Genomic DNA, 17317 nt, shown 5'->3' on the forward strand with positions numbered 1-17317 from the left:
AAAATATTTTAAAATTTGTAATTAACTTGCAATAAGATTAGATATTCAATTAATTTTCTCTTTAAATTACAAATTCCAAAGCATTGTCTTCTTTATCTAGATTGCATATTCCAAGCCTTTAATCTAAAGTTGTAAAGTCCTGTTGGTTTTTATATTAAGATTTAATTGGCACCAAGATTTATATGGATTTTGTTTATAGCGGACCGACTATGAAAAAGAGATCAAAGCGATGGAATCCATGATTATTGAAGAAGTGGTGACAAAGGTAAGGAGGTGGAAAAAGGTCACATATCTAAACTTACATATGTGACTTCTTTGCTACCTCCTTAGCTTTCCCACCATTTCTGCATTAGTTATCTGTTCCATCTTTGTGATCTCTTTGTCACAATCTCTCTAATGTAAACAAAATCCATATTAATATGGGTGCCAATTAAATCCTAATATAAAAAACATCAGGGTTTTATAGCTTTAGATCAGAGGCCTCAAATATGCAATCTCAGTAAAATTACAACACTCTCGAATTTCCAAACTAGAGAAAGAAGATAAATGCAACATAATAATAATAATAATAAGATAGAAAAATGGAAAACAATAGTAATAATACATCAAAATCCATATTAATCTGGGTGCCAATTAAATTCTAATATAAAAAACATCAGGGTTTTATAGCTTTAGATCAGAGGCCTCAAATATGCAATCTCAGTAAAATTACAACACTCTCGAATTTCCAAACTAGAGAAAGAAGATAAATGCAACATAATAATAATAATAAAATAGAAAAATGGAAAACAATAATAATAATAGTAGTAAAGAAAAAGAATCAGACAATCTTTCTTTTTATTGTAGGGAATTCTCAAAATATTAAAAAATTTGATCGACAATAATTAGATCAAATAATTGACTTCTTTCTTATCTATTAGTGACATTCTTAAATTCTGCAATTTAGACTACAAACAAAACCAAAAACAATTGTCTTCATTCATAGTCCTTAAATTTTAAAAATCTATAATCCAAACGAGAGTACAAATAAACAAACCAAAAAAGTCATTGATTCAAATAGTTTACCTTCTTCATCAATGCCCAAAAAAATTTCAGAATAGTTAGAAGTCCCCACCAAATTTACAAACAAACACAAGAACATGAACATCATAGTGGGGGCAAAAAAGTCACACTCTCTACATATATCTTGGGGCAGAGTGGCCACGACACGATCAATTATCATATACTATGTACACTTTCCATATTTTATTAGTCCCTGCCATCTGGCAATGGCATGTGACTATAGTAATCAGTTTTTAGTGGCTTGACATTAATTAGTTCGTCAGTTTTGGAATGTTTTTATTTTTATTTGAGGTTATTTATTTTTTTTACCATCTCATTCAATTGATGGTCTTATTTGGCCTCTTCCCGAGGCGGAAGAGGCTGGACCATAGGTTTGTTCTGCTTTTACCCTGTTCTGTTCATTATTAGTGGCTGTCAAACAGTTGATATTAATGCTAACATTAGTTTTCCTACTTTGCCTAGCATTAGTTTAGTGGCTGTCAAACAGTTAATATTAATGTTGATATTAGTTTCCCTACTTTGCCTAGCATTAGTTTGTCTAATGAGCATATTGTGTTTATTTGGGTTTATTTGCAAGACATCAAATGGCAATCGATGATCTCTAAATAACATGTACATATAACATATCTCTAATAACCAGCTGATAACCAGCACGCCACAACACGTCTCTCTCACTGATAACTCCCTGGCAACACGTCTCTCTCACTGATAACTCCTTGGCAGCACATGTCCCAAAATGGTCACTGCATGTAGTCTCTCATCTATTGCAGAAAATTGAACAATGCAACAGTATTGCTCACGCTACAGTGTTTCAACAATGGAGTTCCCACCTAGGTATAGTGCAGTGTATTTCAGCCACCACCTTGATACCTTACCTGTAGGTTAGAACAAGAAGGATTTATTGAGAATGATGAGGAGTCGAGAAATGGCAGACGTCAGGTAAGGTTTCGGGGCAGTTCGCTTGAATAAAGCAAGCCAGGGCCATAATGATGGAAAGGCAGCATGACAGAATGCATTATTCTTCTTTAGATTCTATCGTTGATGAAGCAGATGATCCAGGTGGTGAAGATCCAGAGCGTGAGTGAAGGAGGTCTTGTCTATTCTCTTTGGCCAGTAAGGAGGGACGGGTAGGGGAAAGCATTTCACCAACTTCACATATTCAAGTGGCAATTGGATTCAGGGCGGAATGTTTCCACATTTCATATAGAAAGAATTGCAGCTTGAAATGGGCCTTGGAGACTCACCTTTTTAGTCGAAGGTGCAAGGCAAATGGCCACCAAGGATGAGATTTCACCTTTGCCCAGACCATGTCTCCTCATGAAATTTCGAGGTCTTTCCCTCCTTCAGAGGGATATTTTTCTTCGGAATCCTGCCCTCTTTGACAGCAATACAACGATAATGTTCTTTAAAGGAGTAATATCGTCAATTCTGTTCCTTGATCAAAATTTTCCTACAAACTAGGCATATCGACCTCGCCTTTATTATTCTCCATAAGCCTGGTTGGCTTTCTTGGCTTTCCTGTAACCTACTTTACTGAAATTAGAAAGCACGGCTACACATATTAAGGTCCGGCCCTTTTTGGGAAAGCAGATGGGCCAGGGAAGGGATATGGCTGATGGCATTCTGGCTAGGCATATATCGGAGTCGAAGATGACAAGGAGGCATGTCTGCTTGTATCAAGCAGAGGGAGGGTTTGAGGTGCGCCCTCCTTAAACTAGAGCTATCACCCTACCAGCATACGGTATCCATACAGTGTCCACGCTAGCGCTAGCAAAAAAACTCTATTGGAACCACCTTGATTTCACCGAGTATGAAGCTTTGGGGAAAACAAGAACTGCACTTGTCTTCCACAATAAAAGTGCACTGAGCTCGGCGTCTCTCCGCATCTCTGTTCTTCTTCCCTCCACACTTCTGCATGCAGACTGTTCTTCACCACCCAAGCTTTGGCTCTCAAGCATTTTGACCCCTCCAGAAACCCTAGATTTATCATTTTTCCACATCAACATTTGTAACGGCACATTCTCTGCATCAACCTCGTTTGCGGACTGGTGGTGTTTGTGGACAACAAAATCTTTGCGGATAGGGAGGATCCATTTCATAAGAGGAGATCTATGTGTTTGCAGACAACAAAAGCTTGGCGGATATGTAAATCCATTTCATAAGCAGGATCCGAGCCAGATGAAGAGTCTCATCTTGGCGCTGAAGTCCGAAGATCTAGAAGGGGCAACCACTTGGCTGATGTTGGAGCTGAAGGCCGAAGATCTAGAAGGGACTGGTGCATGCAAGAGCCACTTGGTTCCACATGGTTTTTTTTGTTTAATTTAACTTTATTTATTACTTTATTACTTTATTACTTTTATTTTTAATCAAAGTTTTTATTTTTAATTTAATAAAAAATATAATTAACCATTTCACCATGATTGTTCAGTGAACACGATTTTGACTTGTCGCCGGACTTTAACAACAACCACAACGATTCATGTCCTATGTTGTGACAACTGCATTTTCAGTATCGTTTTCTGAATGTTCCTTCATTTTCTTGGCAGAGGCCGGTTATTGATGTTGAGGCAGTAACAAAAGGGAGTCAATCCCATACCTTTTATATTTCTTTGCCAGAAATCTGTAAGATTTTATGGAGGTGTTTAATTAACTAAAGGACAGTAGAAACTCTACTCTTCGCTTTCACTTTGTTTGCCATCTCAAATCACCCTGTCGAACTCTCGGTTGTGGCCGTGGGGTTTTACTGATATAAATTCCATTATTAATGGCTGGGTTTCTTGCATCAATTTCTTCGTTCATGATTGTACATTCCATTGTAGAGTCTTTTTAGAGATTTTGATTACAGAATGGCGCCTGTTTCCTTGCCCTCGGGTTTCAGGTTCCATCCCAGTGAGGAGGAGATTGTGGGTTATTATTTGAAGAGAAAAGTTCATGGCTGTAAGATAGAATTGGACATTATCCCAGAAGTTGATTTGTATAATTTTAAACCTTGGGATCTGCTTGGTAAGTTTTTGGCTTTTGGGCATTGATGGTTTTCTGTTATATAATTGTCTCGGTGAATGCTTACAGTTTGATTTGAGTGAAATCATATTTTTCTACGTTGCACCCATCGATAATACTATTCGTTACAATTGACGAAAATTGTGTCCACGCAGAGTCCTAAGGCCATTGGAAGGTTATGACTATTGTTTGAATAGGGGAAATGAAGAAGGAACTACACATTCAGTTACACATTCAGTTATAAATTGACCAAGAAAAGCATATAACAGATTTGAAAACTGAATTTAAACACACACATAAACACATAAGATTTACGTGGTAAAGCCTTGACAAGGTGTCAAGAAAACATCCACGGGCAAGGGATTGGAATCTCTATTAATTCAACAATGATTCTCCATGATTACATTTCTCGGGCATTCACTAGTTTTTATACAAGCCTCTTTGTTACATAACTGCTATTTTTACCCAAATTTACATAATTCGTTGTCAAATTTCCAACAATGACAATAAATCCTTGGATGTTTTTTGCAGGTGTTATTTACTTTTGGTTTCTGCTGGAAATTGTTGGTTCTGTTTATTCGAGAACGTGATATCCTTACTGCCCACCATTAGTAGAACTAGCAAATTAGAATTCCAAGACATAGCTATTTCAATTTCATATTTGGGTCCCTTAATATTTTGCATAGTTAGCTCCTGAATATTGCCCTGTGATTAATGCACCCTTGTTTTTTCCTCATGGAAACTGTGCGCATGTCTAAGTATGAACTAATTTAGACTGTGGATGCCTCATTAAAGCAGAGTCATTTGGCCCACTATCAGTGAGAATCAGTTTTAACATACTGTAAATGTAGCTCCCAAAACTTTATTTCTTCGATCAGAAATAGTCATCTCATGAAAATTACAGAGTCCAATTTGGGTATAAAAGCCTTAGATATCCATTACCCATCTTATTATTGATGTTTGGTCTCTGAGTTTAGCGTGCAAATCAACCATCAGATGGATTAGTGCAGGATAGAAGCACCTGAAAATATCAGATATGAAATGTAGGTTGAGGTTGGGATGCCTGCAAATTGTTTATTTGAAAAACGCATGACATCAATAAAAAAGCTGATATAATGTCGGATGTCCCATTTCCCTTGCCAACTCCAAGTACATGTGAACCTGGAATTAGAATATGCATGATGTTTATGACAACTTTTACAAATATCATGTATGGCAATTTAGTCTACTTTAAGGCGTGGACAATAGTTTTAGATGTAACAAGAGTTATACTTCAAAATTTGACTCGTTTTTCATGCCTGTTGCAGATAAGTCTTTCCTGCCTAACAGAGATTTAGAATGGTACTTTTTCAGTCCACGTGATAAGAAGTATCCCAATGGAACACGCACAAATAGGGCCACTGAAGCTGGTTACTGGAAAGCTACGGGAGGAAGAACAGATTGGGTGATGCATGAATATCGTCTAGATGAGACACAATGTGAAGGGGTAGCTGGTGTTCAGGTATCCTAATTGAATTGGATTAAGTTTTCTTTGCCCATTTATAAAACTAGAGAATGGGGTTAAATAAACTTTTAAGCATAAATCATAGTCTCTCTATTATTTGTATACTTTTTGAATCAGAATTTTCAGTAGCCTTTCCTGCTGGATTTTAAAAATATTAAGAATAATTCTATTTACTTGTAGAAACAGAGTGTTTGAGAAGAGTATAGAACATTTTTCTTAGTTTAAGCTGGAGGTTGGAATCACTCCTTGCTCACACTTGGGCACAATTATTTTGACTGAGATAGCAAGCAACTGTCATTACCAAGATTTTTTTTTTTTGGGTCTTTTATTCTTCAACAATTATCATAGCCTTGGTTTGTCACTGATCTATTTAACATTATTTTCTCTTGTCAATGTGCCAAGCTGAGAGATGTATCTGTGCATTATGTGGTTTTCAGTGACCAACAGTGTTTATAGGCTTTGTTCTCAAGTTTTCATCCTTCTGCCTAACCTATATCTTGCAATTAATTTCTGCTATCATATCCCTAGTATTCTTCTGAATTAATTCTATCAAATAATTAACGATATCCTTATGCCATTTATCAAGACTGCGAAAAATTCATTCTGTTGTCTGCTTCAATTATTATTAGAGTAATTCCTTGATGCGACCCTTGATGATGATTTTCTTTACTTTTACAGGATGCTTTTGTTTTATGCCGCGTTTTCAAGAAAAATGGAATAGAGCCAAGGATTGGAAGCTCGAATGGACCACCAATACAGAGGAATGTTTTTCCTTCAGTAATGAATAGTTCCTTTTCTGATAAGATGACCAAACCTGATGCTGTTGAAGATATGCCAGACAAAAGCTACCCACAAGTGAAGCAGGAAAAGGCCGACATCCAGGCAGATATTACATTGCGATCAAAAACTTCATTTGAGAGACTGCATGATAGAACTGATAACAGTGCTACTCTTAATCAATGGTTGGAGTTTCTACTGGATGACTCCAGCCCAAGTTACATTTTGGCATCCCGTGCCAATGCCAGAAACGATTTAAAGGTGTGTACTACTATAGACTCTTGTGATGATTACCTGGCATTAGTTAAAGCTTTCCTACTTATGGTAATCTACAAATTTGATCTGTAAAGTAAGGTTTACTATCTAGTAATGTCAATATATAATTATTTTCCACGTCAGTTCTATGATTGGGGGTGCAAGATTGGAGTAGGAATCTCTTTGGCCAATGTTTAATATAGATAATTTTTCACAAAGTGTAGCTGATTTAAGCTCCAACCAGTTCACATCTCAGATTGAACCTATGTTGAGTCATACAACTGATGCCTGCTTTGAAGAGGAAGATGTTTTAGACGAAATACTATAGGTTGCACAGACAGCTCAGAATGAGGATACTCATAACGAACATCCTTTCCTTAGGGCCAAGTTATCTGGTAATTTGGTTGGAGATTCTCTCCAATTTGATAATATGTACAATTTATGGGGAAACTAAATAATCATTGAGTTATTATAAAATAGTGATAGTGAAGGAGCTGGATAGATTATCTTGTACAGACAGTCTTGGATTTTAGGAATGTTCTCGGGATTTACCATGGAATGGATGTGAGTAGGTTTTGCACATCCATGTTTAAACAGAGCTCAAAGACACTGGATCAACGAATTTGCAAAGGAAAATGAGTACTTTTATTGGTGGCAGGTTAAATGTTCATAGGTCATATACTAAGTGGCTATTCCAAAATGGTATGCTCTCCTTATTTTCTTGCCGACTGTTGTTATTGTAAGATAGTAGTATGCTAATCAGAAATTTTTAAATGTGTCATATAGTTTGGAACTAAAATTCTAGAGCTGGTTAACAGTGGATTTTTCAATTTTTCTTTATTGTATGCAGGGTAGCTGGTCTAGTATCTCGGAGCTTCATTTATGAACAGATGTTTTGGTGTATTAAATTGCTACCATAGTTATTCTTGTGATTTTGGCAGTTTATTGTGGATTGACAACAGCTAGCCCTGAAGTAACATGTACCATATCCATTTGTATGAAAAAGAGAACCAGTAAGTCTCTTTTATTATTTTCCCCAAATGTTTACAAGATGATTTTTTCCCGAAAGTTTACAAGAGGAACACCTGCAAGCAGCAACAACAGGACTATAGCCAGAAAGAACTGGGATTGTGAACCATTTCCATTTTGATGTAACTAGGTTTGGTCATCCCTTGCATTATTATTTTTTAAGTGTGCAGGAGGATTGACCACTAGGAAATGGCAACAGATGTTAGATGCTACAGTTTTTTGTTTCTTCCTTTGATTCCACTGAAATTTCTGAGTCTGTTTTGGTAAATGTCTCCACAAACTTTCACTAGTGGATATTTTTGTGAACATGGGACCTTCAAATATATTTGAGAAGGTACCTTAATTAGAGTTAGAAGACAGCAATCCTGGATCTGGAAAGGTTGACTGATCTTGTTAAGTACACCATCATCGTGATTTAGTATAGCCTCAAAGCAAGCAAATAATCGTCTGATGCCAAACAGATTGGATTGCGCAACTAGAAAGTGATTGCAACATCCAAATATGATGCATAGGTACGGCTCTGGTTGACAGCTACTGGATTGAATTATCTTGAATTGAATTATACTTTGCTCGGATAACAAATAATTCTATTGTCTCTGTGTGCAGGTAGTTAATTCTGTCATTCAATTGGCACAACTTTGAGGAAATTACAAATCTAATGGAGTGAATTGTGTGTATTAGCTAATTTCATTGATGTGTGGATAGTTCTCTGGAATGAACTATGTATACTCTAGACCTGCTGAGCCTTTCGGGATGAATGTCGAAAATTAGGGATGAAGGAAGCAAAGTCCACCCTTTCCATTCTTCCTTGCCATGGATGTTATGGTCCGGGGTGAGCATGATTGGCCGACCCGATAATCTTCAATTCCCCAGGATTGATTGAAGCCAATCTGCCAATCTAACTATGCAGAGGTAGGGTAATTGTACTGTTTAGTAATTGAATTCTACCAGATAGAAACTTGATTTCTGGTTCACTAGCTAGTCTAGCCATCCAGAGCATCCCCAGTGAAGGATGGATCAATATCCTCCCATCCTATTGACAGCCAAACAAAGTTAGTTACGCCGCCGAATACGAGGACAAGCTGTCGAGCCTTGCTAGACCTTGATTTACCAAGGAAAGACAAAAAAGTCTGCCTAGTTAGTTAGGCCGCTGAATACGAGAACAAGCTATCGATCCCTGCCGGACCTTGATTTAGCAAGGAAAGACAGAAAAATCTGCCTAGTTAGTTAGGCCGCCGAATACGAGAACAAGCTGTCGAGCCCTGCCGGACCTTGATTTAGCAAGGAAAGACAAAAAAATCTGCCTACTGTTGTGGATGTGTCTGCCATCCCAGGGGCCGTGAGAAGAATGCTGTCTCCGAAATCTCAAGGCCTATGTGGGGAACGTGGCTTCAGCAGCCACTTCTCTTACTGGCTCGGTCGCGCTAGCACACGAAAACATTCTACCCCACTCAATGCAGGGACTTGATGCATCACAACTTTCCTTGTTTATGTGTGCATCATATATATTTTCTCAAATTTAAGTTTTCGAAGGTTTTGAATGAATATGTTCACTAATTAGCCTCACAATGGTTATGGGATAATTCCTAGAATTATAATTGCGGTTACCGAGTGACACAAAACTATATTACGCGATAATACCTTGAATTAAAAAAATACAACAATATGTGGGAAAAATAAAAAATTGATTTGAGAGCTGAGTGTAAAACCAATTTTGATTTACAGAATTCAATATTAATTAAGGAATTGCAACTATTTTTTTATATAAAAAACAGGTTATACGTTTGTTGACCACTCAGTTTGGATTGAGATTAAATTATGTAGTTGTTTTTAATAGTATTTTTTGATTTTTTGGTGTTTGAATTTGGTGGAAAATTTTGAGGTGAAATCTTGATTTGTGTTATTTAAACTCGTTTTTTGACTGTATATATGGATTGAACACCCTGAAAAAACCCTATGGAATTTCGATTGTGCAGGGTTACCCATCAAACTTGTTATTTTAGTAAATTCCTACCAGAATTTAGAGAAATTTGTTATTTTGAATATACAAAATATTTACTAGAAGATATTAAAAACATTTATTACATTTTTCTAAATTTAATTTTATAATGAGTATTTTTTAGTGTTATAACATATTTGATTTTATTATTATTTGGAGTTTATGTTTTATCCTTAGTACCATTTTAAAAATAATGAATGTAAAGTACTTTTTGATTAGATAAACATACGCTTAAACATTTCTTATATTAACATATTATTTTCATTCAATTTATTAATGATTTCAAGTGGAGAATAATACAAATAGAAATATTGTTTTTCTCTTTCTTTGAATCTTGTTAATTTGTTTGTGATCCTCAAGGCTTGACCTGCGGCATGAGGTGCTACTACCAAAGGCTTCTAAACCATCAAAGTCATTTAATATGTCACACATAAACACAATATTCACATATATTTGACAAAACAAATATGAAATTGCAATAATAAAATAACTCTATTACTATTATTACCCCTTACAATAAATAATAATATAAAGAAGAATATGATCTTTGAATAGCTAACTCTAAATTATCATTAAAAATTTTGTGACAAGGATCCAACCTCCTTAGGAAAATTTGATTACTATTTAACATATCCCCTCTAGATTTGAACTAGATTTGTTAAAGGAGAAACATGATATGTAGCTAAGTTAATATTGATTTAAGATGCTAATATCCATTTCCAATATTCTTTCCAAAGTGGGTGGGGAGAAAAACTTAGTTGCATGGACGATTATGGAATAGAATGGAGAAACTTACTCTGAGTACCTTCACAGTGCTTTCATAAAAGGTCTGGAGCCAAACCTTTGATATTTTTAGAGCATGTTTTATTTAAATTGACTTTGATTCTTTTATGAGAACTTTTTGGAGGACACTTGTGCATGTTATTGAACTCTGTATTTACACTGGCTATATTTTCAAACAATGTTACAATTAAACTACTATTTTTGTTATATAGATGTTTTTAATACAATTTTTACTAATGCACACTATGCATATACAAAATCGTAATTTTTAGTTCTAGTAATGAAAATTATAAAATTTCTTCCAAAAAAATGATTTAAAATATCAAGATAACAATAAATAATGAACCACACTATAAATAAATAATTAAATAAAGTTATTAATTAAACTATCTACAATATTAATAATTAACAACCAAAAGCGCATATATATATATAAGAATATTAACTTTTTAATATTTTTAGCAATTATAATTAATATAGAAAATTATTTTAATTAATTTGTAATAATAAATTTGAATAAAAATTTTTATTGATTTAATATATCTATAATACGAAAAGTAATTAATTATGATCTATTTCTTTAAAAACAAAGGTTACATAGTAGTTAGTAGCTTTAGCTTAAATATACTTTAATTAAACTAAAACATAAAAATTTCATCACAAAAAATGAAGAAATATGATTATTTAATATTGTTTATATTAACATATATATATATATATACTTTGATTCATTATTAATATATATAAAAAACTATTATTAAATTTATTAAAATCTGTTTTTAATATAATAATAAATGATCTTAAATTGAAAATAAACAGAAAAACTATAATTCATGAAAATGGAAATAATAGAAAAATAAAAAAAGTTAAATAAAAAGGACATAAAGTTAAAAACAAAAATTTAATAACTAATATAAATGGAAGTTATTAAACAACCTATAATACTGACCTTCCTAGCCTTTTAGGATGTCAAAATTACAGTGAGCTGGGGAGGCTTCTCTCCAAGTCTTTTGAGCATAGGAATAAAATCTTAAATCAAACTAAATAATTTGTTTCTTTAGGTCCGATAGATCAAAGTTTTATTAAACAACCTATAATACTGACCTTCCTAGCCTTTTAGGATGTCAAAATTACAGTGAGCTGGGGAGGCTTCTCTCCAAGTCTTTTGAGCATAGGAATAAAATCTTAAATCAAACTAAATAATTTGTTTCTTTAGGTCCGATAGATCAAAGTTTGGTCTCAATGGACTTTAACCATCATCGTCATCAATAAAACCTCAACCAATAACTTGACAAATAAATAATTTTAAAAAATAATAAAAAAACAAAAATTGAATTCTTAATATTAAATTAAGAAGAAAAAAAAATTACAGTTATATGAAAACTCAATAACCCAAAAATTATTTATTAAAAAATATAAAATACTACATAATTCATTATAATTTCAAGTCCCTAAATTATCGAGTTTATCGAGTTTAGTTTATAAGAGAAACTCAAAAAACAAATCACAAAATAAAAATCTGCCACTTAATAAATCTTAAATAAAAAAGTTAATTAAAAACAAAACCCAGTTAATTTATAAAAGAAAACCTAACAATTGAAAATCCATTAAAAGGTCAAGAATTATTTCAGTCCTCCTAATTTACAAGAGAAAATTTAATAACTAAATCTACGTCAAGAGTTTTTCTAGCTCTTCCTACTTTATAAAAGAAAATTTGACAGCTAAAAACTAATAGAATAAATACGTATAAAGCAGAAAATTTGTGAAATTGTAATTTTGAAATCTGAAAAATAATAGAATTTTCAATCAAAAGAAGACCATGAATGATAACACTTTTTTGCAAAAATTAGTTTAGCATAATCAAATCTAGCTACTAAACATTTAAATATTTTTATTTTATAAAATAAAATGTAACATCAAAAAACATATTAAGCGGCCTGAAATAAAAAACCTAGATTGCACAACTTCACCTCAATATTTTAGCATAGATTTATCATAACTTTATATCTGCCAAGCGCTTAGAAGGATCCCTTGCACTTAGTAGATCCAGAGTTAAGATGGATTTAGGCTGGTCTAATTTCCCCTTTAAGTAAGTTATCTTTCACTTGAATACCATGGGTCAATACCATGGGTTCTCATAAACGTGAAAGCTAAAACCACCAGTAACTTGACCAAGTCAAGAAAAAATAATTTAAAAATAATAAAGTATAATTTTTATCTTTGTTTTAATTTATTTTAACATGATTTATTTTATATTTATTTTTACTGACTCAAAATGTTTGGAGAAAATTACATTACAACATTTATCCCATACTAGTTTCAAGAGCATTTCTCAAGGCAATAAAAAAATATAACAACTAAAAACTAATTAATTAATAAAATATAAAGTACAAAACCAAGGCTATAACAAAACCATGGGTAAAACCATAGGCAAAAACATTTTTTTAGAAAATTACTTTAACACAATGAAATCCAACATGTAAACATGAATAGTTTAAGAAGTTATAGGCTCAAGTGACATTTTCATATAATATTTAATCCAATAGAAATTAAAATATTATATATATTGTTCTTTTTGCAAGGTGCCCATCTGATCTTGATAAGCAACTCAGGCTTCTTAAGGATTTCTGCTTTACCATGGGTATGACTTTTAACACTGACAAAACAAAAGTTGTGATTATCAAATCCAAGAAGGACACTTGCCCTAATTTTATGTATGACAATATTAACTTGGAGGAAGTGTATTCTTACAAGTACCTAGGAATTGATATTCATCACAAGCTCAACTGGAACCATAGCATTGAGGAAAGGATTAATGGGGGGTGGAAAGCTTATTTTGGTCTTGAAAATAATTGTAAAACAGCAAACCTCATAATGTGGGATAACAAGAAGTTCCTCTTTGAAACTTTAGTCATTCCTATTATCTTATATAGCTGTGAGGTCTGGGGTTGCGGCATCTCCAGAGAATCATGGAGAAAGATTGAGCAAATCCAGAAGCGTTTTATAGCTTATAACCTGAAAATTAAAAGTAATACACTCTATCCTATTCTCCTTATAGAAGCAGGTCTTTCCCCTATTGAGAGCCTAGCTATGATTAGGTTTCTGCTGTACAAGCACAAACTCAATAACATAAATGATCATAGACTTCCTAAGCTAGCTTTAAATTCCAGCCAAAACCACCTAAGGCTCAATCGAGGGTGGCATAAAGAACACAAGGGTCTGGTTAAACTGTTGGGAGATCAATGAGAATGATGCATTGCAAAACAATAATAACATTAAAGATATTGTTACTTCTAAGTTCAAAGAAAAAATGTGGTGTGAGAAAGATTTAGCGGCTAAAATAAAATTAAGTTATTATAAGAAGGTCATCAACCCCACCCTAGAAGATCAAAAGTATCTCTCTATTTTAAGTAGTTCAAAGAAGAAAATTAATATAGCAAAGATTAGAACGAATTCTCATGAGCTCCATAGTGAAACAGGTCATTGGGCAGTTCCTAAAACACCATGGATGGAAAGGATCTGCCATATATGTGAGAATAGGAATATTCAGGATGAAAACCACTTCCTATGTGAGAATAGGAACATCGAGGATTAAAACCACTTCCTCTTAGAGTGCCCCGCGTACAACCACATTAGATCTCACTTTCAGAATCTTTGTTACAATACTGACCTTCCTAGCCTTTTACAATGTCAAAATTATAGTGAGCTCGGGAGGCTTCTCTCCAAGCTTTTTGAGTATAGGAATAAACTCTTAAATCAAAATAAATAATTTGTTTCTTTAGGTCCGATAGACCAATGTTTGGTGTTTGGTCTCAGCAGAGGTTAACCACCACCACCACCATCATTATCATCATATATATATATATATATATATATATATATATATATATATATTATTGGTTTGATTCATAGGGAATTTAAACTTTGATTTCATGGTTTACATAACACTTTATAACATAAATATCGTATATCATTAATTGAGCTAACTTCGTGAGCAAAATTTAATAAAAAATAATTAATATTATTAATTTAAAATATAAATATCACCATCAAAATTTACCATAGTAATAAATTTATTATAAAAAATCATGTATATTTACATTAATACAATTAATATAAAATATAATTATTGTATTAATATAAAATATAATTATAGAGATTGTCCAAAGGGTACATAATAGAGAGTGATAGAGTGTTAAAACACTCTATAATGAAAAAGTTATAGATTTGAAATTAAGTAGGAAAAAAATCTAGTCATGATAAAAGTAAATGTGGCCCAAAATAGATGCAATCTAGAGCATCGACCCTTTAAACATATCAATTATCTTAAAACTCACATTACCTGACAAACTATATATATACACCACACATTAAACACTTCAATAAAATTAAACAAATAAATATTTATTTTAAATTTCATAGTTAATATATGTATTATAATTTTTAATAATATTTAACTACCTACTATTAATGTTTTAATAAATTTATGGAACCCCACATAAACTATAAATTATATTATTTTTTAAATTAATAAATCTAACCTTATTAAAAATGAATCAACATAAATATAGTAAATATTTCGTTATATAAATAACGAAAATCAGAAATAAAAAATTAATAAACCAATAAATTAAATCCCCATGATGGGTGTCTAGATCCGACGTCTGTCGGAAGGCGATCACAATATGGTGAAAACACCAACACTTGGCTAGCACACTGAACACATTTATTGCTCGACATGCCAGTTTAACTATGAAATGATATTCGCATCATCCAAGCATTGAACTTGATACGGTAGATAGTGAATAATGAGGTACAATCAGGACTCCGAAGAGGGTGGTGTCACTGTGTGCCTACGTGAAAATGACAACAGTGTGGTTAAGAAGAATTTGAGTATCTACATAAACAACAATAGCAACTTAATTGATTTGTGATAATTAAAGTTTATTTTAATGACGAAAAATTTAGTTTTTCATAAGGACATTAAGCATATTGATATTTAGTATCATTTTGTGCAAGATTTGGTTCAACAAGGAGTGATCGAGATTGAACACTGCAGAGCAACACTGCAGAGCAGATGAATAGGTAGCTGATATATTCACCAAAGCACTATTTGAGGAAAATTTCTACAAATTCAGAGATGATCTTGGAATATTTCCAAATGATAATTACGAGGATGAAATTTTGGAATAACGATCCATTGTTTAATTGTTACTGTTATTGTAAAGTTGTTATTTTCTGTGAGAGAATTGTAGACTGATTGATCGAAAAAATTATTGAGTGATTTGTGGAGTTATTGATTGAGACCTCTCCTCAATAACATATCCTAAATAACCTCTCTAGAGACCTCTCCTCATGTATAAATATATGCATATTTAATGAAATGTGATTTGAGTTTGTGTGAATTGTGAACTGATTGATCAAGAAAATTATTGAGTGATTTGTGGAGTTATTGATTGAGACCTCTCCTTAATAAAATATCCTAAATAACCTCTCCCGAGACCTCTCCTCATGTATAAATATATGCCTATGTTAATGAAATGTGATTTGAGTTTATGTTGTGTAATTTATTTTTTCTGTGTTGTGGTTTCTTTCAAAGGGAATTAAAAAATCAACCCTTACGGGTTCTCCAAAGTCGGAAATTTACTACAACAAGTTTTTTTCTTCGATATCCATGAGGGTTGCCAGAAGTCCAATATGCATCTCACCACGTGAACTTTCTTGAAAAACATTTAGCCTATTCACAAGATGGATTAACCATTCAAGCCTTGAGCCCCAACAAGCCTTAATGGCAAGAGGATGCTAGCTTTCATCTCATTTATAAGGAAAACAACCTCATTGATGAGCTATAGTGGGGAAGGAGTGTTTGAAATTTCTATTAAAATAAGTTCACTGAGAGCTAAAAAGAAGAAGTTGTGCATTGTTATGCTTCCAAAATTTCTCCAAAGAAATCTAACATACCATTGTGAGGAAATTTCCACCATTGTAGAGAGTTTTTTATGATTCTTTAGTAGAGAAAGAGTTTGCAAAAGAGTTTGAAAAGGGGAAATTGTTGTTGAGATCTATTGAGCACCATTGCTCAAGAAACTCTCTTCAAGTGTCTTTGATACATCATATGTAATTTTGTTCATGCATTGTTCCCATTACATTCAATGTTTTTTATTCCACTTTCGCTTACTAACATCATTCATTTGTTTGTATTCTCCTTGTAGGAAGAAACCAACAGCAAGGAAGGTGTTTTTGAGACTCATATGCAACCAAACACACCATACAAAATGGCATCTCCACTTTTTTCCCTTTTTTTAATCAAATTAGTTGTTTTTAAGGTCTTTCTTCTCATTGATTTCATCTATCACATAATATTTTTGGGCCTATCCATAACTCCCTTGGACCTATCTAGGAAAAAAAGTGCAAAACATAAATCACAAGAAATACAAAGAGCTTAAAATTTCATTGTAATTCCCTTTTCTAAAGTGTTGTGGCAACCTTTAGTGACATCTTTACACTCCTGCAACTTTTTATAGTTCATATATGCTTTCAATTTTCTTTGCTAACCACCATAAGTAGGGAAATTGCTTATCTTTTACTTTAGAAATTCTACATCAATACATACCTTAACTAGGAGATAAGTACATGGCCCTAATCCACATATCTTTTTACCTTTTTTTTTCTCATTATGAAAGATCACATCACACTTAGATTAACTAGGAGGAAAGTAAGTGCCCTTAAATCCATACATCAAATTTTTCTTGTTTTGTTAACCAAAGATTTTATTTCATTTCATTTATGATCAGGACCCTAACTAGGTGTTAATAAAGAGAGAGAGTATCCCCTATCTCCCTCGCATATTTGTGGTGAAGCTTTGATGGCATATGAAATATTTATCAAAACACTAAGGCTTCCATCTC

The 17317-nt window shown here is 33.0% G+C and overlaps 1 protein-coding gene across 1 annotated transcript in view; it reads left to right on the forward strand.

The window, feature by feature from the left end:
* The first annotated feature begins 3528 nt into the window (after positions 1 to 3528).
* LOC149211611 (NAC domain-containing protein 54-like) overlaps positions 3529 to 17317 on the forward strand; it is a 41991-nt gene continuing 28202 nt past the window's right edge. The window contains exons 1-3 of the mRNA XM_089388439.1: positions 3529 to 4065; positions 5370 to 5563; positions 6245 to 6667. Of these exons, the coding sequence (XP_089244565.1) occupies positions 3909 to 4065; positions 5370 to 5563; positions 6245 to 6667 (774 nt within the window). The 5' untranslated portion in view covers positions 3529 to 3908. The remainder of the gene's footprint in view (positions 4066 to 5369; positions 5564 to 6244; positions 6668 to 17317) is intronic.

The sequence above is a fragment of the Pinus tabuliformis genome, chromosome 1_1 (genome assembly GCF_031772625.1).
Source record: "Pinus tabuliformis cultivar Carrire ecotype Pingquan chromosome 1_1, CPIR1, whole genome shotgun sequence".
NCBI lineage: Eukaryota > Viridiplantae > Streptophyta > Pinopsida > Pinales > Pinaceae > Pinus > Pinus tabuliformis.